Raw genomic sequence first — 22,398 nt, 5'->3', positions numbered from 1 at the left:
TGTTTTGGAGGGAGATTGTATCCTTGATTAACAAAGCCCCTTAAAGATGTAGTTAAAAAAAATCAACTAGAAAGCAATAATACCCTTGAATGTTTTTAAGGCACAGACCTAGAGTTTTTATTATATATTTATCACATTGATTTTGTAGAATTTGTGAAAACTGTTGGCAAATTATATATGAATTTAAAAGCTTTGATGACCCAAATATGCACAAACCAATGAAAAGTAAACCCAGGAAAGCATTGTTAGGCTTTCTCTGTGTGTACTTTTAAGGTTTTTGGAAGGGATTCATGTGTAAATAATACTGAAGAATGCAGGATAAAATGTGCAGCCATATGATTGCAGTGCTTGGCAACAGTCTTGTCTCTCAACTCATCTTGCTTATTTATTTATTTATGAAGAACATGGTAGAGGCAATGATTAGCATTAACTATTTTATGTATTAGCAAAAGGATTTCATTGTCAAGTGCAAATATTAGGAGACAGCCTTCTTTGGTAGTGCAGTTACAGCATCTAGAGGGAGATTTGCCTAAGAGCTATTCAATCAGAACCTCTCTAGTGTGCACTCAAAGGACATGAGTGTGAATGGATGGGATAACATGATTGATTTTTTGAAATAAATCATCTGGATGTGATACTTGCTTGAAAAGACAATGAACCAGGCTCACCTAGTCCTTAAATGACATGTGTGTAAGGGGTGGGGTGAGGAGGGTAGCTCAGAGGAGTGCCTGTCTGTAGAGGGCTTTACACATTGACAGATGGTGAGGGTTGATCACTGTTCTAGAAAATTAGCACCCAAATTCCATAGGAAGCCTCTCTCTTTTCCTCATTCACTTTTTGACCAGAGACAAAGCCACCCCGAGTGGTATGCAGTAGCAGCTTTTAATCCAACTTTGTAGAAAATTTCATAGCTTCTAACCATAAGATTGATGACGCTGACATGCCTGTCTCTGTGCAGCACTGTAATTTATCTCCCCAGTGAGATCAGAATTCTAGTTTTGTTCTTTGTTTTAAGGTACCATACACATTTTTTTTTACTGTTGTAGATAAGGGGCCATCTCTTGCGGTAATGAATGACTCTCTATGTTCATGTGCATATCCATGTCCGTATCTATATGTCTGTGTCTATATCTGTATCATCTATATGTGTATATGGCAAATAGAACACATTATGTATACATTGTTCTAAAAATGAACTTGAACAACCCAGATGTCTCTTTTGTTATTTTGTTGTATCAAACCCATTTTTTTCTTGCAAGAGAGGTGAATCTTGTTTAGAATAAATGTAGTCACTATCCTCGAAAAAGTCTTTCAAAGTATGTCCATGGAATGTGATATGTCATAGTATTTCCCTAGAGTATGGGATGTTTATTATCATATACTGGAATAAGTCTTAGCATTTTTCTTTTTTGTCTTTATAGGTGAAGATTATAGCATAGCTTCATCGGATGTAGTCTTGCTAGAAGGGGAAACAAGTAAAGCCGTGCCAATATATATCATTAATGACATCTACCCTGAGCTGGAAGAATCTTTTCTTGTGCAACTGCTGAATGAAACAACAGGAGGAGCCAAACTAGGGGCATTAACAGAGGCGATCATTATTATTGAGGCCTCTGATGACCCCTATGGATTATTTGGTAATGAGACTAGTTTGTGTCTCTCTTTTACTTGTCTGTATAGATTCATACCTTTCTTTATTTTTAGAGACTCAGAATTGATTTGATCTTGTTCCGTTTTAACCTGCTATTGCTGATATATAGGACACCTATGTGTGTTCACTAGCAGTGGTTAGTAAACCTAGCAGTGGTTAGAAATCAACCTCTCAGAATAAATCTGGAAATCATACACTTTTAGGCTTTTAGGTCAGATCTGGTTCCTAGATGTGTTTTGTGAAGTTTAGACGATTCTTTAAAAAACTAATTTAATTCACAGAAATTTGTACAAAAATCTGAATTTCTGGCCTATCTTTATAGTAGAAAAATATGGTGACCTCAAGCCCCTTTCCTTCACAGTATCAGTCTTAGGAGAAAAATCGCAACTGCCAGGTTTGTCCCATGCAGTTGGCCCCCGAACTCACTAGACCTACTTCACTTATGACTGGTATATTCCTGACCTCTGTGGACATCTGAGTTATGCTTTCTGCTTCTATCGTAATGAAAATAATTTGGAAAATTTGGCAGGCCTGACCAATTTGTATCACAGCATGTTTCTCTGATTTTGTAGGGTTTAGCTTCTTAGATTGCTTAGGGGAAAAAAAGAATCAACTGTAGGATGGCAATTGGTTTGTTCTACATTGACTTAGTTTCACTTTGTATTTGAAATTATCTCTGCTTTGCCCTTTAGGTTTTCAGATTACTAAACTTATTGTAGAGGAACCTGAGTTTAACTCAGTGAAGGTAAACCTGCCAATAATTCGAAATTCTGGGACACTCGGCAATGTTACTGTTCAGTGGGTTGCCACCATTAATGGACAGCTTGCTACTGGCGACCTGCGAGTTGTCTCAGGTAATGTGACCTTTGCCCCTGGGGAAACCATTCAAACCTTGTTGTTAGAGGTCCTGGCTGACGACGTTCCGGAGATTGAAGAGGTGAGAGGAATGGCTACTCTAGAATGACACTGTAAAACGTATCTTGTCTTATAGTGACTAGAACAGATGGCTGTTATTGTGACATTTATAGAGGTGTCTGATAAATTATTTCTGCAAGAATGTTCAAAATATGTTAGTGTGAAAGTGATCCTTAGAGATAACAAAAAACAAGAATGTTCTAGAAATAGGTCTCATACACATACTAGTTTACTAGTATAAGATTTTTTTGGTACAGTTATGTAATATTTTTCTACGTTTTGGTTAAATGATTAAACATGTATAGTCTGTCATAAGTTTTGCTGTATTGTTTCATATAAACTCTTAATTTGTTTGTATTCAGACTTCCTTTTGACTTGAGTGTGAGACAGTCAGTCTTAATTAAGTGTAGATTTTGATTTTCCACTCATTCGTTTATTCTTTAGGATTTACTATGTGACAAATACCATGCTAGATTTATCTGCCTGATGTTTATTTTTCATCATGAAGAGGCAAGGTGGCAAATAAAGATAGAGTCTCAGTGGGGAAATTGATTCATCACTAACATATATTGGCTGAAGATAATTTTATTTTATTAAATTCAAGTATTAAAAGCTGGAGCTCATAAAATTACATTTAATAGCATTTATTCTTTAATAGTGTCAAATTTTTGTAGAAGGGAAATCCATAAAATTTCTTTTTGGGTGCTAATTGTGTCATTACTCACTTCTTAAATATTAGATATTAGTTAATACATATACAACATTTCTCTTTCCTTTTCTCTGAATTTAGGTATGAAAACCTAAAAACTTATCATAACTTTCTCTAAATTTATGATATGTTTTTAGTTTTACGTTTTATCAGAGAATTTTCATTTATGAGAATGTGGGAAATAAAGCATAATAAATGAACTATTCATAAAACACATATGCAGTATCCTCCCTAAGTAAAAAAAGGTATAGGGGTTAAAAGTATATTATTGAAGTGGTAAACATAAACAGGCCTCTTAAAATTGATTCACAAGATTGTATAACAGAATATTAAGGAACTTAAACAGCCTGTATTTCTTCTGTGCCATCATGCTCTATCGTTAAAAGTTGGTGATGGATTGTTCCGTTACGTGTTGGGATTGTAAATGTAATGGAGGAGTTTCTTTGAGTCCATTTATATTTTACTCCATTTTGTTCTTGTACTTGTATGGATAGTTTTGATTTTTTTTTTCCTGCATCATTTTTATTCTAATTTCAGAACCGGGATTCTGTTAAGGAAGTTTTCACTGTATTTTTAGGTTATCCAAGTGCAACTAACTGATGCCTCTGGTGGTGGTACTATTGGGTTAGATCGAGTGGCAAATATTACTATTCCTGCCAATGATAATCCTTATGGTACAGTAGCCTTTGTTCAGTCGGTTTATCGTGTTCAAGAGCCTCTGGAGAGAAGTTCCTGTGCTAACATAACTGTCAGGAGAAGGTATATGAGATGTGGCTGCTTGTATCCGGCGGGGGAGGGGGGCGGTGATGGAACTTGTGGGGTGGTGGGAAAGGATCTCTTACACAGTCAAATAAAGTTTGGTAGTTTTTGTAGAATGTAAATTATTTTATAGGTTGTTATAATTTGTTAATTGAATTATGCCTATTAATATAAAGAGCTCATTGTATCTATCATACCTTTTATTAGTGAAATGGATTATACATCATTGGGCTTTGTAGCCCCAGACACTTATTGCTTTAATTGGTGATGTGTTTGAATTAGAACTTGAATACAACTGGCTTCTAAATTAAAGAATATTCAGATGCCATATGAAGTGGTTGACTTTCAGGTTCCATTTTGTCTGGATTTCTCTTGTGAGACAGCATCCAGTTCACTGAGCTCCTTCAGAAATAGAAAATAGCTGGTCTTGCTTGTGACCTTGTGGCAAGTAGTTACATTTCCTTAAAATGTACTCAATGTTGGTATCATTGTTACTTTGTTTCAGTGAAAGCTAGTAATGAAGATTCATTTTCTAAGTCTTTGAAAATTCTGAAATGGATATGATTTGCATATGGTGCAAGATATTTTCATAGCTTGGTTAAAAATAAGTAGTATTTGATTGAAAATGAGCCAGATTTCCTTACATGAGAAAACATAATGCGAAAGACAAATGTTATTAAGAAACATGGTTGTGTTTGTGCTAGTACTTTATCCACTTAAAAAATAAAAGTGAAAACCACAATCAGCATTCTCTTCTCTATTATGTAATCCACAGATGGCTTTGAGTGCTTAACCTGTCTTTTAATTGTCACTCCACATTTTAGCGGAGGGTGCTTTGGTCGGCTGTTGTTGTTCTACAGTACTTCCGATATTGATGTAGTGGCTCTTGCAGTTGAGGAGGGTCAAGACTTACTGTCCTACTATGAATCACCAATTCAAGGGGTGCCTGACCCACTTTGGAGAACTTGGGTGAATGTCTCTGCAATGGGGGAACCCCAGTACACCTGTGCCACTTTGTGCCTCAAAGAACACGCATGCTCAGCGTTTTCCTTTCTCGGTGCTTCTGAAGGCCCCCAGTGTTTTTGGATGACATCGTGGATCAGCCCAACCGTGAACAACTCAGACTTCTGGACCTACAAGAAAAACATGACCAGGGTAGCGTCTCTTTTTAGCAGTCAGGCTGTGGCTGGTAGTGACTACGAGCCTGTGACAAGGCAATGGGCCGTAATGCTGGAAGGTGATGAATTTGCAAATCTCACAGTTTCTATTCTTCCTGACGATTTCCCAGAGATGGATGAGAGTTTCCTAATTTCTCTTCTTGAAGTTCATCTTATGAACATCACAGCCAGTCTTAAAAACCAACCAACCATAGGACAGCCAAATACTTCTACAGTTGTCATAGCATTAAATGGTGATGCCTTTGGAGTGTTTGTGATCTACGGTATTAGTCCCAATACCTCAGAAGATGGCTTATATATTGAAGTGCAGGAGCGGCCCCAAACCACAGTGGAGATGATGATCCACAGGACAGGGGGCAGCTTAGGTCAGGTGACAGTCCAATGGCGTGTTGTTGGTGGAACAGCTACTGAAGGTTTAGATTTTATAGGTGCTGGAGACATTCTGACTTTTGCTGAAGGTGAGTTATGGTTCTAAATGGATTTCAGTTCCCCCTGGTAAAGTCGTTATAGTCAGTTTTTATGACAAGGTTCATATGAATTCTTACTGTATACATTCTTGCTAATGTGTAAAAGTGAATGATGGTTTTGAAATAATAGTAGTTGGCTTGTTAATGGTTGACATGACATATGTAGGCCCATGGCATAGGGCCCTACATGTGTATCTTTTTTAGTTTATTAAAAAGATTTTCAGGGAATGTGAGAATTTTATCCCTTTTATGTGTGGTAGCAGAGCCTTCAAGGAAGTGTAGAGGCAGCTCTAAAGCAACTTTTAATTTTGTAAGGGAAGTTACAAGAATGAGCCGGGTAGCTACAACCAAATGTGAGTAAGAAGTATTGGTAGCTAGGAAAATGGGTACTAACTGGGAAGCTTTTTCATATGCACTAGACAAATCAGGATAAACCTCCAAAGAAAATAATTTGTAAGTATAAATAGCATAAACTTTGGTGACTTGATTCATATTAAATTAAGACTAGTGGTAGATCAACTTACAATACTGTTCTTAGACTTGGATGGGACCACTATTTAAAATTTTCATGAACAATGAAATTACAGAGAACTTGGACGATAATTAGAATTAGGGTCAGATTCACTGATTCTTTTCCAGGGTTGGTTGAATCATTTATATTTGAAAATTTCAAAAGTTCATATATTTAAAATAGTTTTCTTTGGGTAGAAGAACGATATCTTTACTGAGATCATTATTTAAATCCTGATTTAGGCAATTATAAATTCCATATAGTTTTTTAACATAGTGTTTTTCTGATTGAAAAGTAATATTTATTCATGAAAACTTCAGGTTATACAACAAAATGAAGGAAGTAAATGTTACTCACAATTCCATATCTTAGAGCATTCATTCATTGCATCTTTTATCATTTAATTTTAATGCATATACTTTTTTGGAAACAGTAGTCAGGGGTCATGATACATATAGATTATATACTTTTTGAAACATCTAATAAGCATTATATTTTAGAGTAAACTTTTAAAATAGTATAAAACTTCTCAAAATGATTGTTTCCTAGTAAATGATTTTGGGAACGATGGAATAATGATATGCTTGATATATGGGTTTGTGTGTGTGCACAGGTTAGTAACTGGTAACATTTCTCCCTATTTCAAAGGAAATATTGAACTTTGAGGAGGGAGTGGAGATGAAAATTTAAAGTTAGGGTTTTTTAATGGCTTTGGTGACAATAAAGAAGCTATCATATAAAGTAGTGGCATTATACAAATTAGTATTACCTTGAATTGTAACTTTAGAATCACACGAAATGGACTATATTTTATAGTTAACCTAGATTCTCAGATAACATACACTCTCTTGAGGCAGTCTTGACACTGAATTGATAAAATATACCAGGGTCGCGCGAGAGAGAACATGCATTCACATCCATTTTCTCCTTTCTCCTGCCTTTTCTCACCCTTTCAACATCTTTCCAGAAAGTGGGCAAGAATTAGATGGGGAACACTGTAGGTGAACAGCAGAAGCAGTGTTGGGTTTGGGAGTTTTCAGTGATGCCCTATCTACTAGTGGGGTCCTAGACCAAATTGCAAAATAGATTGCTTGGCCCTTGTTGCTGTTATGTGTCCCTTTGAATTCCTTTTCTGCCTCCTTCCCTTATTGCCCGAATCCTGGAGACTAGTATTTGATGTTGTCATCTCATCTGGCTCCCCGAAGACTTATCCCATTTACGTGGGTTCTCTTGCTCAGAATTTACCGTCCTTTTCTGTTTCCCATTTTGACCACTATTCCCTAAGTGTTCCTGGTCTTTCAGGGAAGTTTTGGCTTGATTACCTGAAAACCATTCATGGTAACGCCAAAATGAGAATGAGACCCCACTTTCTAGAGGGATCAGTTTCTAAACAGTAGATGCTTCAGAACCTCTTCCCCTAGCTAGGTCATGGTTCTAGGCTAAAGACCAGGAAGTAAAACCATGATTCCTTGAAATAATTCTACCCTTTAACTTTGCATAATTCAAAATGTCCTTTTCCACAATCTGCCCATATTAATGAAATTTTTACAGTGTTTTATAGGTGAAAGGGTATACATACTTACATACAACATTTGCTTATAGTGGCACTAATATTACTCATGGTATTGAACTGTTATAATTCACTCATGTATTTTTACTTAACTTTTTTCTTTGAAAGAAGTTATCTTGGACCTTTGTGAATTCTCTATTGATGATTTTCTTACTTAGGTTTTATTCCATTAATTCTTTATAGGTGAAACCAAAAAGATAGCCATTTTAACCATTTTGGATGACTCTGAGCCAGAGGATGATGAAAGCATCATAGTCAGCTTGGTGTACACCGAAGGCGGAAGTAGGATTTTGCCCAGTTCCGACACCGTCAGAGTGAACATTTTGGCCAATGACAATGTGGCAGGAGTTGTTAGCTTTCAGACTGCTTCCAGATCTGTCATAGGTCATGAAGGTGGGTTCCTTTCTTTGTTGAGCACATTCATTCTCTTTTCCATGGATGTCATTTTTTGTCTAGTTTTTTAAAGTTTCCCATTTTAAAAATTCTTCCATTATTTTGTACAGCTGGGTGTGTTAATGTACAGGGAGCTTATTTGGGAGAGGGCTGTATAGGGAACTGTTTAACTAGATTTAGGAGCCTCGCAGATTGGTCTTGTGTTCTAGCTTGCCACTCCCCACTAGTGTGATTTTGATGAAATTGGTCAAACCTAGGATGCTCAGCTTTCTCATCTGTTAAATGAAGGGAAATACTACTTCCTTCGTAGGTTTCTGTGTGAGGATTAAGTGGATAAATGTAAAGTGCTTAGCATAGTTCTGGGCACATAGTGTATATGTGCTCAGTGGTAGCTGTTGATGTTAAATGGTGAAATATTGGCTCTCTGTTCAAAAAAAAATAGCAGTTTCTGATCAGTGAATATTTTAGCTTGGATTTTATAGGTTTGTATATTTTATGAGCAAAGTGCCAAACTAGAAAAAAATTATACAATGTCCTCTTTTCCCGTAAAAAAACAGTAATTTCCATGAATCTTAATATTTTACATCATCTATAGGGTTTACATTTATAGGCTACTTTTTGTTTAAACCATTATAGCAGTGTTTTTGTCTTTGAATAAGTCTGTTTGAGATAAAATTGGTATTTATAGTCTGTTTCACTATAATTTGTGTTTAAAATTAAAAAATAATTGTACCTAAAAGAGTTAAGAAATGAAAAGGATATAGATCATGCATTTGGACTTCGACTTTATGGATGAGAAAACTGAGACAGAGATTAAGTGACTGGACAGAATCATATAGCTAGTTAGTGACTGTGCTGGAAACTGAATGCATTTTAGTGTGCATCACCTTTTACCTTACTGTACTCCCAACTTGCAAGTTTATTTAACTTAATGCAAATATCTGAGCCATTTTCCAATACTTTTTCCTTTTATTAACAGTTTAAAAATCTCATGTTGTCATAGCAATAGTGAGTAAAAGTGACTAACAAATTGCTATAAGTCAATCTAAAGACAGATCATCAACTCTCGAAAAATTATTTGTAGTATAATACAAGTAAAAAGTCACTGGAAGATAAGTTAATCTCAATAATAATGACAACAACAATAACACTTATTGAGTGTTTTCTGCATGCCAGACATTTTACATCCATCATTTCACTTAATTTTAACAAGGCTATGAAGTGGGTATGACGATATACACCAGTTTTTCACACAAGGGAACTGAATGTTAGAGAGATTACCCAGCACATAGTTATTCATGGTGGGGCTTAAACCTAGTGTTGTCTGAACCCAGAGCTTACGCTATAGGGCACCTTGTGAGAAGAAACTTGTTTTACTTGAACTTACATCTACTGCAGAACCTGACAATGCAGGAACGTCGGGTAAATATTTCAGGATTTGAGTTGGAAGAATAATGAATTTGAGTAACAGTGTCCATGTGAGAGGAGGAAATTTGGTGAGAGAATCTGACTCTATCTTAAGCTAGGGGTGGAAATTGGATTTTTAGAGATAATCGTTGAAATCAGGAAAATTAAAGATCTAAAATTAAGATCTTAGTTGGTAGAGGGAGAAAAGCAAGTTGTCAAGGATGGAGCTATGTGGGGCACCAGGGTAAGGTGCTGGGACAGGCAAAAGGCAAACGGGAAAGGGGAAAGAAGGCTCTGCCAGAGAGGTGGGAAGAGACCAAAATAAGAATGTGTTTTCATTAGTTATCAGAAGAAAGAAACCAGCGTGTCTCGTACTACATGGGCAACAAGTGAGATTAGATTCCCCAATGGGCTAGAGGGAACAGTAGTAACTGCAGAGGAATTGTAAAGGAAAACTTGGCATGGAAAGCAAATAACTAAGGATAACAAAAGACAGGACTGTAGAAGCCTTGGGGGCAGTGCTCCTCAAAGTACGGTCCTCAAGCTAACATCTGCACACAAAGTGTTTGCTTTTTGTTTGTGACAAGATAAGTTTGAAAATTGAAAGAATCTTTTCTAGAGATTTTATAACGATTTCATTTTGCTGTGATATCCAAAAGTGATATCTATGGGCTTACATTTTGTATGTGTGTTCTTTTTGCCATTTAACTTATCTAGTCATTTATTTTATTGTGTTTTACAAAAATGTCAGTTTATGATAGATCAAGGAAAACAAAACAAAACAAAAAACAGACAAAAACCCCTTGTCTGGGACTTCCCTGGTGGTCCAATGGTTAAGAATCCACCTGCCAATGCAGGGGACACAGGTTCGACCCCTGGTCTGGGAAGATCCACATGCTGCGGGGCAGCTAAGCCCGTGCGCTCTAGAGCCCGTACACTGCAACTACTGAGCTCACGTGCTACAACTACAGAAGCCCATGTGCCTAGAGCCAGTGCTCCGCAACAAGAGAAGCCACCGCAATGACGCACACCGCAACAAAGAGTAGTCCCCGCTCACTGCAATTAGAGAAAGCCCGTGTGCAGCAACAAAGACCCAGTGCAGGCAAAAAAAAAAAAAAAAAGTGCTCAAAGCAGAATAAAGGCAACCCAGAATTCTATACTAGTGAAAACATTTGTCAAGAATGAAAGTGAAATAAAGATATTTTCAGATAAAAGAAAATTAAAAAAAAGTATTAAAACAAAACCAAATCCCATCCTTCACTGCATTAGGGTGAGAAGCACTGCCTTAGGGGATATTCTGTTTGTTGGCTCTGTGAGCAAGGAAAGGAGAAAAATTGGTGAAACCAGATTAAAGCGTAGAGTATTTTGGACTTGCTTTGTTTTGTTGAAGAAATATAGAGAAGAAGGCAATGTAGAAGAGAAGAAAAGTGTTAGTGACATGGGGGTGGGTATAAATAAGTTCAGGGACCAGAAAGGATTAGATTTAAGGGAGGACACAGAGCTGGACTAGGTATGTGATTTTCAGCAATATGATGGGATTTTTTTTTTTTTTTTTAAGAATACAAAAGTATTTGGATGTCCAGGATCACTTGAAGGGCATTTTAACCGTAAAGGAGCTAGTGTCATTTACATGCGTCCTATGGAAGTCTGGGTGGTGACAGTGGTGGTGGGTTGGAGGCTCTGAAGAAACCCAGGCTCTTGTGCTGAGCACCAAGTCATCTTGGGGAGACTGCAGGGTCTTGGCACCTGTGTTCTCTTTCACTGGAACGAACTTAACACCTGAAAACCAGATTGTGGTCTCTTTAGTCTCCAACAGCTAAATATCTGCAGGGGATGCAAAGAGAAAAAATGATTAGTCATTAAAACACGTGGTCCAAACGTGTTATTGGTTTATCATATCAAAAGCATATCCTATCTGCTTCATCATATCAATCTATGAGCATGAGTTTGGTACAGGAAATAGAACAATGAATTGCTTTCATTAATCAGTACTCCCTAGAATTTTTACATTTTCTAAATAAAAATTGGTAGGAATTTCTATTTTTTTAAATTTACTTTTCTTTCCCTTTTCTCCTAAACCTTTTCCTAGAGTCTAAATTAATTTTCTTTTTTCAAAAACATTATGTCTAACCTCAAGAATTCAGTATTTTGTGCATGTATTCTTTGTATTACTGCAAAATTGCATAGAGAAATGTATATCAAGCAGATGTTTACAAAAATGAAAACTTCATGGTGTTTCTTCAAAGATAACTGCTAAAGAAATGGGGTAAAGAAATCATGCCATGTAGGCTTTTGACAGTGTTAACATTGCTTTTGACTTAGTGTTGGAGTTTCATTTATGTGATTAGATTTAAAATGTGGACAATGCTGAATTTCTGGCTCTAGAATACATTTTCATTTCATGGGGAGGAATTGCCTTAGTGTTTAACAGTGTTTTGAATTCTGTAGACTCCTATTTCTACATTTTTGTCCTAAAGCAATTGGACAGATGCCCAGTGTTAAATATTACTTTCTTTCAAATGTAATAGGCAGACTTTAGAAATATAGGACAATAGATTTTTACTGTGGTTGCAAAGTATGTATAAACGTGCTCTTTATAAATCTGTGTTAAACGTTTCACTTCACACATCTCTGCAGCATCATAATCATTATGTCATGTCAATGGATTTAAAATTTCTCCTTTTCTCAGAGACAGCATGTATTTTTTCTAGGTAAAGATTTGAACAAGAGATGTGATTCTTTAAAAATGTATATCGAACTGCTGTATTAGAAACACTCAACTATTTTTCTTATTGACAGTTTGTGTTTCATATTATCCCTGTAATTGTTTTAAGTCATTTTCTATTAATTGTAGAGCACAATCAGTTTGGATGGTTCCTGTATACCACATATACATGAATCTATTAAAATATATTTCCTGTATTTTAGTTTTCCATTATTTTTGTACACATTGTAGTTGACGTTTATCTTTGTAAAAACAATCCTGATTTGTTTTAGGAAGAAATACACGAAATACTCTGGGTTATTAAAATTAATTTTATATTCATATTATTTGTGTTAGGCTAGGTCTAGAATCCATATGATAGATCTTCCTCTTTTTTGGTCTTTTATGGCCACGCCACGTGGCATGTAGGATCTTAGTTCTCAGACCAGGGATCGAACCCATGCCCCCTGCAGTGGAAGTGTGAAGTCTTAACCACTGGACTGCCAGGGAAATCCTTTTTGTTTTTGGTCTTAGATCTTCTGCTTAAAGTTAAAATGTATCACCGATTTTTTGGTGGACTCTAGATTTCATATCAAGATGATCTTACAGGAATTAGACTCTTTAGTGGGGGAGGGCCCTCTCTAGGTCTTCATTCTGGGCAAAAACTAGAAGGCAGTGTGGTAAAATATTGGCTATCTGAACATTTTACCTTCCTTCTTTAGGACCTATCTTCTGTCCTTCCCTCGTATTTAGAAGACTGAGCACTTGTTTCTAATTTTTTCCTTTTCCTATGTTCTTTGACTTCTCCTCTAGGTAGAAGGTAGCTTTCTGGTAATTCTTCCTAGAAGGCTTTTTTTTAAAAAAAATAAATACATTTATTTTTTTATTTATCTTTGGCTGTGTTGGGTCTTCGTTGCTGAGTGCAGGTTTTCTCTAGTTGCGGTGAGCGGGGGCTACTCTTTGTTATGGTGTGTGGGTTTCTCACTGCGGTGGCTTCTCTTGTTGCAGAGCACGGGCTCTAGGTGCGTGGGCTTCAGTAGTTGTGGCTCGCGGGCTCTAGAGTGCAGGCTCAGTAGTTGTGGCACAGGGGCTTAGTTGCTCCATGGCATGTGGGATCTTCCTGGACTAGGGGTCGAACCCTTGTCCCCTGCATTGGCAGGCGGATTCTTAACCACTGCACCACCAGGGAAGTCCCTAGAAGGCATTTTAAATGGACCTGATTCTTGGCAGTCTGCCTTAAAGAGGCAGTTAATACCTCTATTTTGATTCTTAGGAAAATCTTCACACTATTTATGCTGTTGACGTGATTTTTAATAGGCTCATGAAATTATGTGTTTAAGGAATAGTTGGTTTACCTTTTATTTGTGTGTGTGTTGTGCTTCAAATTGTGTTTCTTGTAATATTTTCTTGCAAGTTAAATTCTTGCATGGTAACATTAAATTTTCAAAGGTGATATTAAGTGGTATTAGACTTAGCATTTTAAAATTTATTTATTTATTTATTTATTTATTTATGGCTGTGTTGGGTCTTCGTTTCTGTGCGAGGGCTTTCTCTAGTTGTGGCAAGCAGGGGCCACTCTTTGTTGTTTTTTTTTTTTGGCGGTACGCGGGCCTCTCACTGTTGTGGCCTCTCCCGTTGCGGAGCATAGGCTCCGGACGTGCAGGCTCAGCGGCCATGGTTCACGGGCCTAGTTGCTCCGCTGCATGTGGGATCTTCCCGGACTGGGGCACGAACCTGTGTCTCCTGCATCGGCAGGCGGACTCTCAACCACTGCGCCACCAGGGAAACCCGGGGGGCCACTCTTCATCACGGTGTGGGGGCCTCTCACTATCGCAGTCTCTCTTGTTGTGGAGCGCAGGCTCCAGATGCGCAGGCTCAGTAGTTGTGGCTCACGGGCCCAGTTGCTCTGCGGCATGTGGGATCCTCCCAGACCAGGGCTCGAACCCGTGTCCCCTGCATTGGTAGGCAGACTCTCAACCACTGCGCCACCAGGGAAGCCCTAGACTGAGCGTTTTTACATGTAATAAGTTTGTAGGAGGATTTTACTTTTTTCTCTCCTTAGCATTTCATTTTTAGTTTTGCCTTTAATGGTGTATTTATTCCCAAATCTCTATGTACCATCTTACAACCATAATTATTTTTATTGTGATATTTACAGGTTCCCCTTCAATATGGATTTTCATTGACCTACATTTTTTTTTTTTTTTGCCACTTATATTCCCACTGCATTTTTAGCACTTGTTCAAACTTCTATAATTTTCATTTTGAAATATTACTGGGTTTTGTGATTTAAAAAAAAATTGAAAACCATGACTCTATACCTTTTTATTTGGGTCACCAGACAACACTGTAGGCGAAAGAGCTTAATAACTCCAAGGTTCTCTCTCTGCCATTCAGTAATAAACCCTTGAGAAATTCTGCCTGGTATACAATAGAGAGACTCCAGCGTTTCATTGTAGTGCCTGTGTTTTATTCATATGAGTTATATAAGTATAAAAATTTTAAATGGCATGGCAATTATGGCTGATTTTACCCATTCTTTCAGTTATATCCTATCTTCGGACACTCTTATTTCTAATAACATTTCCTTTATGTTTCAATAAAAACATCCAAGTCATAGTCTGCTATTGTGATAGCAATTAAACATTTTTTTTTGTACTGAAATATTTTAAAATGTATACATTAAACATTGAACTGTTTTAGGAAATTTTATTTAGAAGTCTGTTTTTGCTTTCTTATATTTTCTGCCGTCCCAAAATAATTTATGTAATAAATGTATTAAAGTTATGTATGCTTAAATTTAGTATGAAAATTTTATTTTGTTTTTTAGTAATTGAAATAAGATAATCTCTAAATTAATGAATTTATGATATTTTAAGAAACCTTTCTATTAGAAATAATTATTTAATTTTATTATTTAAAACATTTAAAAAACTGTGGTAGTTAAAACGTATTTGGAAAGGGTGTTTATATTTTACTGTGTTATTGCTACTCTCCTCATTTAAAAGTGTCAGAAGTGTGTATTTATTTGGATAACTAAGTAAAAGTGATATTTTTAATGAACATGCATGGATTTCAACTATACGTCTATGCTATAAGGATGTGTTCTTTAAAGCCTTTTAAACATGAATTCATTTATCTTTTAACAATTATTAGTTTTTAGTAATATAGTTCATTAATGTACCTCCACTTCTGTTCATCATCATAAAATTTTTGAATTCAGCATATTTTCAGCAAGACACATGGCCATCACCAGTACTCCCTAGGAGCTTACTTTTCAATTCCAGCAATTTAGAAGAAATGACTTTTATGATTTTCTTCAATTTTACAAAATATTACATGAGGATAAAAGCCAGGAATGGAAAGTATCTAAAATGCCTCATTTATCCAGGAAGGATAGCTGTAACTTTGGTGAAGTTACAGAGGTTGATATACAGATTTGACACCTTTCCTTTGTATTTCTTTCTATAAAACAAAATCATTGATGGTATATGTAAGTTACAATTTCAAGAAATGTGATTTTCAGGTATTTGCAAGCATTTTTATGCATGCATTATGTAAAATCACATTGCATACCAGTGTAAGGAATTTTTGTCCTTTTGGGAAGTGAAGGAAGAATTTACTTGTGTTATTACTAGTTTTGACCACGAGGACTTAATTATTTTCTTTAATTTACAGAACATTTATGTTCTGGTGCATGTTTTGGAGTGAATAAAAGTTTGTGTTTTCCATTTTAGCATGTGCTTTTGTAACTTTTACATGTTAAACTTCCTGAAGTTCTACTAAATGGAAGTATTTAGAAGTGGAATAAACAATAATGTGTTGATAAATAATAAGCATGTATAAAGCTTCTAGAAAATTGCAAACAGAACAGCTTTGTAATATTCTTAGAAAAGGTACTGTAGTAGTTGCATGTTTGGGATTTGGGTTTTGTTGACTTCAAATGTTAAGCTCATTTTACACTAAACATTCATCAATCTGTACATTTCACCTGCAGGAGAAATTTTACAATTCCATGTGATGAGAACACCCCCTGGTCGAGGAAATGTTACTGTTAACTGGAAAATTATTGGGCAAAACCTAGAACTCAATTTTGCTAACTTTACCGGACAACTCTTCTTTCCTGAGGTAATACCACCAAGAAAAGCTTTACTGCAATATCTGGAGGTAACTGTGTTTTGTGAGGAAAATGGGAAAACTCTGATTATGTAATACAAAGATTAATAGAGATCCATGAGGGAGCTGCTTCCTTAGAAACCTAAAGGAAGAACATTACTCAAAGAATTTCTAAGACTTAAGGAGGGGGTTTGTTTTTCCATATGTACTAGGTAGATCTCCTTTAAGGAAACAGAAAAAGTTGACTTTGTATTTGAGACAAGCCCTCTTGTTGCTTTCTTGCCCTCCCACTGTTGGTGTCAACTGTGTCATTAAGAAGATGATTACTGCTTGTCCCTCTTCTCTTACCCCTCACTGTCTTGGAACTTTCAATGCACTTGGAACTTAAATGTTTCACTGCTATGAAACAGCAAATATAGCCTGAGAAACAAATGTCTTTTTATCTTCTGTTCACACAGTATTTTTGAGGTTACATTTAAAAGCTCTTGCTGACAGTTTGAAAGAAGATGATTGGTGGAAAATAACTATAAGAAAGCAGTTCTTGGGTAGAAAGTTAGCACTACTTTATTGTTTCTCTTCGTCTTCTCTTCTCCACGCTCACTTGATATGAATTCCTGTTTGGTAAATTGTTTCATTCTTTTTCTCTTCATTTTCCCTCCCTCAATATTAAGCCTAACCCCTATAACCTTCTGCCTTGAGGACTACATTTGACTTCTAATAACTGGTTTCCCTACAACACTGGTCTTCTTTTCCATACTCCAGTTTTTCCCATTAACCACATAGAAATCTCTCCAACTTATTGCTTTGTCTGGAATTTTCAATAGGGCTACATTGCTCACTAGATAAGATCTATATTCATGAGCTCAGCACTCAAAATCTTCCACAGTTGTTCCTTATCTACTTTAAGCCTGTTTTCTTATGAGTCAGTGGTTTTTTATTTAATTTATTTTTTAAGCCACAGAACACTTTGTTTAAGTGAAAATATAGTTGGATGCACAATTTATAAGGCCAGTAAAAGCAGGAGTTAGTTTGTGCTCAGTGACAGTAGAGGGATGAATTTCTTTCTGTTTGACATAGGGGTCATTGAATAAAACAATATCTGTGCATCTGTTGGATGACAATATTCCTGAGGAGAAAGAAGTATACCAGGTCATTCTGTATGATGTCAGGACACAAGGTAATGCAGAATTTAATTAAATTATTTTTCCGGTGTATTATTCTTTTCAGAAAAAAATAATAGTTGCTGTCTCTATATTTAACAGTTAGATGCATAGCGATTTTAAAAATGTTATTTAAATATCGTCTGCCCCATAACATTTAGATCCAAAAGAATCAGCTCAGAATGAAAATACTTATCTTTATGGATTCAAGTTAAAACCTCTAAAAATTTTGCTGAATATTTCCTATGGAGTAAAATATATTTCCAAAGGTAGAATTTAATGAAATTAATTTTATGCTAAGCTGACCAATTTGGATTCTGGATCAGTTTTATGGATAAATTAGATTTACTAATTTGAGCAAGTTATCTGGGTATTTTCCTCAGTTTCTAATCAATTTCTGTAATTCAGATGACCAGTATAGCACATAATGACAATAATAGGTCAAGCCAAAAAAAAAAAAAAAAAAATTTGCTATCTAAGAAGAAAAAAAAACTAAAAGGTAACTTCTGTTTTTCACACTGAAGATTTCTGTTAGAGGAGTGAAAGTAACCACTTTCTGGTTACTTTAATATGTTTCAAAAAGTGGGGTTATATTTTAAGTATTTAGAAGTTAAGGTCAAGTCACTGTTAGATTTCTTGTGGTCCCTGACTTTCTTAGGAGTTCCACCAGCAGGAACTGCTCTGCTTGACGCTCAAGGATATGCAGCTGTTCTGACCGTAGAAGCCAGTGATGAACCACATGGAGTGTTAAGTTTTGCTCTTTCATCAAGATTTGTTTTGCTACAGGAGGCTAACATGACAATTCAGCTTTTCATCAACAGAGAATTTGGATCTCTAGGTTTGTGTTACTCTAGAATGAATGGAGTTTCCAGGCAGGTGCTTTTTTAATATTCTACTAGGGTGGATGAAAGCCATTGCTAGAATAAATCAGGGACAGGAAAACAATTAATATTTCTTAATTCAGGACAGGATTTTATAGCTTCTTTATTTTTGAAAGATTAAACGAATTTATCTAGTGTCACAGAATGCTGTGCAACAAACAATCATAAACTCTCAGCAGCATATGGTAATGGGCCAGCCGTGGGTCCACTGAGTCTGGGCTTGGCTAGGGTGGCTGTATTCCACGTGTCTCTCATTCTTCTCCTGGAACCAGTAGAGGCATAAGAAGGCAAGCAAAAACACGCCAGACCCCATGAGGTCTAGGCTCAGAACTAGCGCACCATCACTTTTACCTTGTAGCCCAAATAAGTCACACAGTCAAACTCAAAGTAGAGGTAGGCAGGGATGCCTTGCCCACAGTGCAACATCACTGAGCCATTACATGGTAAAGGCCAAGAACAGAGGAAGGGGTGAAGAATTGGGGCCAATAATACAGCTACTGACGTGCTTTTAGGAAAGTCAACAAGTTCATAATGAGATACTATTATTTAATTTTAAATAATTTAAAAATCCCTTCCCATCCAATTCAATTAGGAGCCATTAATGTCACATATACCACAGTTCCTGGAATGTTGAGTCTAAAGAACCAAACAGAAGGAAACCTAGCTGAGCCAAATGTTGACTTTGTCCCAGTAATTGGCTTTCTGATTTTAGAAGAAGGGGCAACAGCAGCAGCCATCAACATTACTATACTTGAGGTAAAACGCTTATTTTACTATTACTGTATTAAACGCGAATAACCAGATAAAAAGTAGAAGTTGATTAAATGTTCTGGTGTCTTTAAATCAACTTATTTCTTTTTGTGACTTTTTTTTTTTTTTTTAATTACACAGGGGATTCTTTTCTTGTCTAGATAGGCTGGTCTGTTGTTGTGTATTTTATCACAGAAACAACTTGTGATAAAGAAAATTTCCTTAGGGCAGTCCCGTTTAAGATGTCATTGGCCTAAGAGATTCCAAAGGAGCATTTTGATTACTCCAAAGGATTCATTGGACCAGCAAAGCCATGTAGGTCAGCGACTTAGTTGTTAGGACCAGTTAAATTAGAGATAGTGAGAAACTCACTAGAGGCTGATGGTATAAAATGTGATTATGGTCAAACTTAAAGTAGTCATTTCTGACTGAAATTGTGTTTTAAATGATTTTTCATGTTGGGAAATCTTGTGTTGTTTTGGGACTTAGTGTTTCAACTACTTAAATTCATTTCCAAGAAGTTTATGAAAATAGTACATATGGAGAGGGTAGGACATGGTGTGTGGGGTGGAGGGGTAGGGGAAGGGAGAAAGAGAATGAATATTGCCTTAGAAAAATAATTTTCAGTTACTATGTATTTTGGGGTTCTATTTTTTCAAGTTTTAATTTTCTCAGAGGCCTTTTACTTTTACAAAATTATAAGTACTGTAAACCATCTACCATCTGAAATCAGTAATTCTTATTTTGTTGATTACTGTGGCACTGTGACCTAATATGGTAGTATGAGAACTCTAAAGCCGTAAGATGAAGGGTAATGTTATTTCAGTACGTGACATACAACACAAGTTTCCATAAAACTTTAAGGTAAGTCTTCTTCCAAATATATAATCTATTAATGTAATTGAATACAAATAAATGGATTATTCCTTAGATACGTTAGTTTTTTTTTGTTGTTGTTGTTGTTTTTTGCGGTACGCGGGCCTCTCACTGTGTGGCCTCTCCCGCTGCGGAGCACAGGCTCCGGACCCGCAGGCTCAGCAGCCATGGCTCATGGGCCCAGCTGCTCCGCGGCATGTGGGATCTTCCCGGACCGGGGCACGAACCCTTGTCCCCTGCATCGGCAGGCGGACTCTCAACCACTGCGCCACCAGGGAAGCCCGATACGTTAGTTTTTAAAGCAGAAAATATATAGCCACCTTCAGAGGTCTGGTTTACAGTCTTGTTTTGTGAACACACGGTTTCAAAGTTTCCTTTTTTCTCCCCAGGTTTTTGCAGTCGTTTCTGTTCTCAGAGTAGCACAAGATTAAGAGACTGTAAGCCTGTATTTACAGAAATAAGCCAGCCTGGGGCATGATAGGGGAGAGTTGTTGCATGGAGGTGGGGAACAGTGCGGGTAGGCTGGGGACAGTCCCTTTTACATCGCTGATTCTGTAACTCACATTTGTCCCTGTTTTACAGAAGATAGAAACTGTGACCTTCATTTTCTTATTTTTTCACATGCCAACACATCTCCATTAAATACAATGAAGAGAGAGGTGTATGTACTAATATTATATATTCATATATATACATTGGGTTTCTATGTCACAATATTGTTGGCTGTCTGGTTACTACTGATGTGGGTTTTGCTCGTCCTCATGTTTTGAGCAGCTGCCTTATTAGTGATTAATAGTAATATTGTATTAAAATTAACCATCACAAATATCTGTCACTTTGTAGGGACTCTCTCTAGGCCAGGTACTCCATACACATTATTTTTAATCATTATTAAAATCCCCAAAGTAGCAGTTACTTCCCTCATTATAAAGATGCCAGAATTGAGGCCTTAAAATTTAAGTAACTCACCTAAAATTACAGAAATTTGGTACTAGTTCTCTTTGACTGCAAAGCCTATATTTTTCCCATAGTATTATTCTATTCCTCATTCTAATCATTGGATTAGAATCATTTTTTTAAGATAATTAAAAAGGTAATTAAAAATATTCAGCTCTTATTATATTTAAGGTATACTAAGTTTGTATATTTATATAATTGGTTTACATATTATATTAGTCCAGGTAAAAAATGATATAATATTAGCAGTTTCATGTGGTTCAACCTAATAACCTATACAACCAGGTGTAAGTTTAATAATTTTATGTTTCTTTAAAAATTTCAGCTTTACTGAAGTATAATTAACCAGCACTGTATGGTAAACTTATGCAGAATCTAAAAAATATATAAAATTATAAGATATTTGAAGTGTATATTCTGTTGATTTGATATATGTTTACATTGTGAAAGAATTTCCCACATCTAGTTAATTAACACATCCGTCACCTCATGTATTTATCTTTTTTTGTGTGTGAGAACATTTAAGTTCTGTTGTCCCAGCAAATTTAAATTGTACAGTACAGTGTTGTCAACTATAGTCACCATGTTTTACCTTAGATCCTTAGGCCTTACTCATCTTATAGCTGAGTTTGTACTCTTTTACCAATCCCTCCCTATTCCCCCTGCAACCCCAGCCCAGCCACTGGCAACCAGTTTTCTGCGCTCTGTTTTTACGCATATGACTTTATTTTAGATTCCACGCCATGCAGTATGTCTTCCTCTGTCTGGCTTATTTTGCTTAGCATGATGCCCTCAGGGTCCATCCGTGTTGTTAAAAATGGAAGGATTTCCTTCTTTCTTGTGGCTGAATAATATTCCATTTTATATATATACCACATCTTATCCATTCATCTGTTGATGGACACTTGGGTTGTTTCCATAACTTTGCTGCCGTGAATAATGCTGCAGTGAACATGGGAGTGCAGATACCGCTTCACTATTGTGTTTTCATTCCCTTTGGATAAATACCCAGGTGTGGGATTGCTGGTAGTTCTATTTTTAAGTTTCTGAGGAACCTTCATATTGTTTTGCACAGTGACTGCACCAATTTACATTCCCACCAACAGTGTGAAGGGTTCTTCTTTTTCCACATTCTCACCAACACTTACCTCTTGTCTTTTTGATAATAGCCATTCTAATAAACGTAAGGCGAGGTCTCATTGTGGTTTTGACTTGCATTTCTATGAGAATTAGTGATGTTGAGCACCTTTTAATGTACAGGTCGGCCGTTTGCATTTCCTCCTTGGAAAAATTTCTATTCTGTCCCTCTTCCATTTTAAATCAGATTATTTGTTGTTTTGCTATTGAGTTGTATGACTTTTTTAGATGAATTTTGGATATGTATGATTTGCAAA

The 22,398-nt window shown here is 36.3% G+C and overlaps 1 protein-coding gene across 1 annotated transcript in view; it reads left to right on the top strand.

The window, feature by feature from the left end:
• Positions 1-22,398, top strand: part of ADGRV1 (adhesion G protein-coupled receptor V1) — a 565,763-nt gene that overhangs the window by 128,020 nt on the left and 415,345 nt on the right. Inside the window, exons 30-38 of the mRNA XM_060009164.1 lie at positions 1,422-1,637; positions 2,344-2,588; positions 3,853-4,034; positions 4,859-5,670; positions 7,944-8,153; positions 16,262-16,392; positions 17,458-17,557; positions 18,199-18,378; positions 19,014-19,177. Coding sequence (XP_059865147.1) covers positions 1,422-1,637; positions 2,344-2,588; positions 3,853-4,034; positions 4,859-5,670; positions 7,944-8,153; positions 16,262-16,392; positions 17,458-17,557; positions 18,199-18,378; positions 19,014-19,177 — 2,240 coding nt within the window. The remainder of the gene's footprint in view (positions 1-1,421; positions 1,638-2,343; positions 2,589-3,852; positions 4,035-4,858; positions 5,671-7,943; positions 8,154-16,261; positions 16,393-17,457; positions 17,558-18,198; positions 18,379-19,013; positions 19,178-22,398) is intronic.

This window comes from Delphinus delphis, chromosome 3 (genome assembly GCF_949987515.2).
Source record: "Delphinus delphis chromosome 3, mDelDel1.2, whole genome shotgun sequence".
NCBI lineage: Eukaryota > Metazoa > Chordata > Mammalia > Artiodactyla > Delphinidae > Delphinus > Delphinus delphis.
This window is presented reverse-complemented; position numbering and strand designations above follow the sequence as displayed.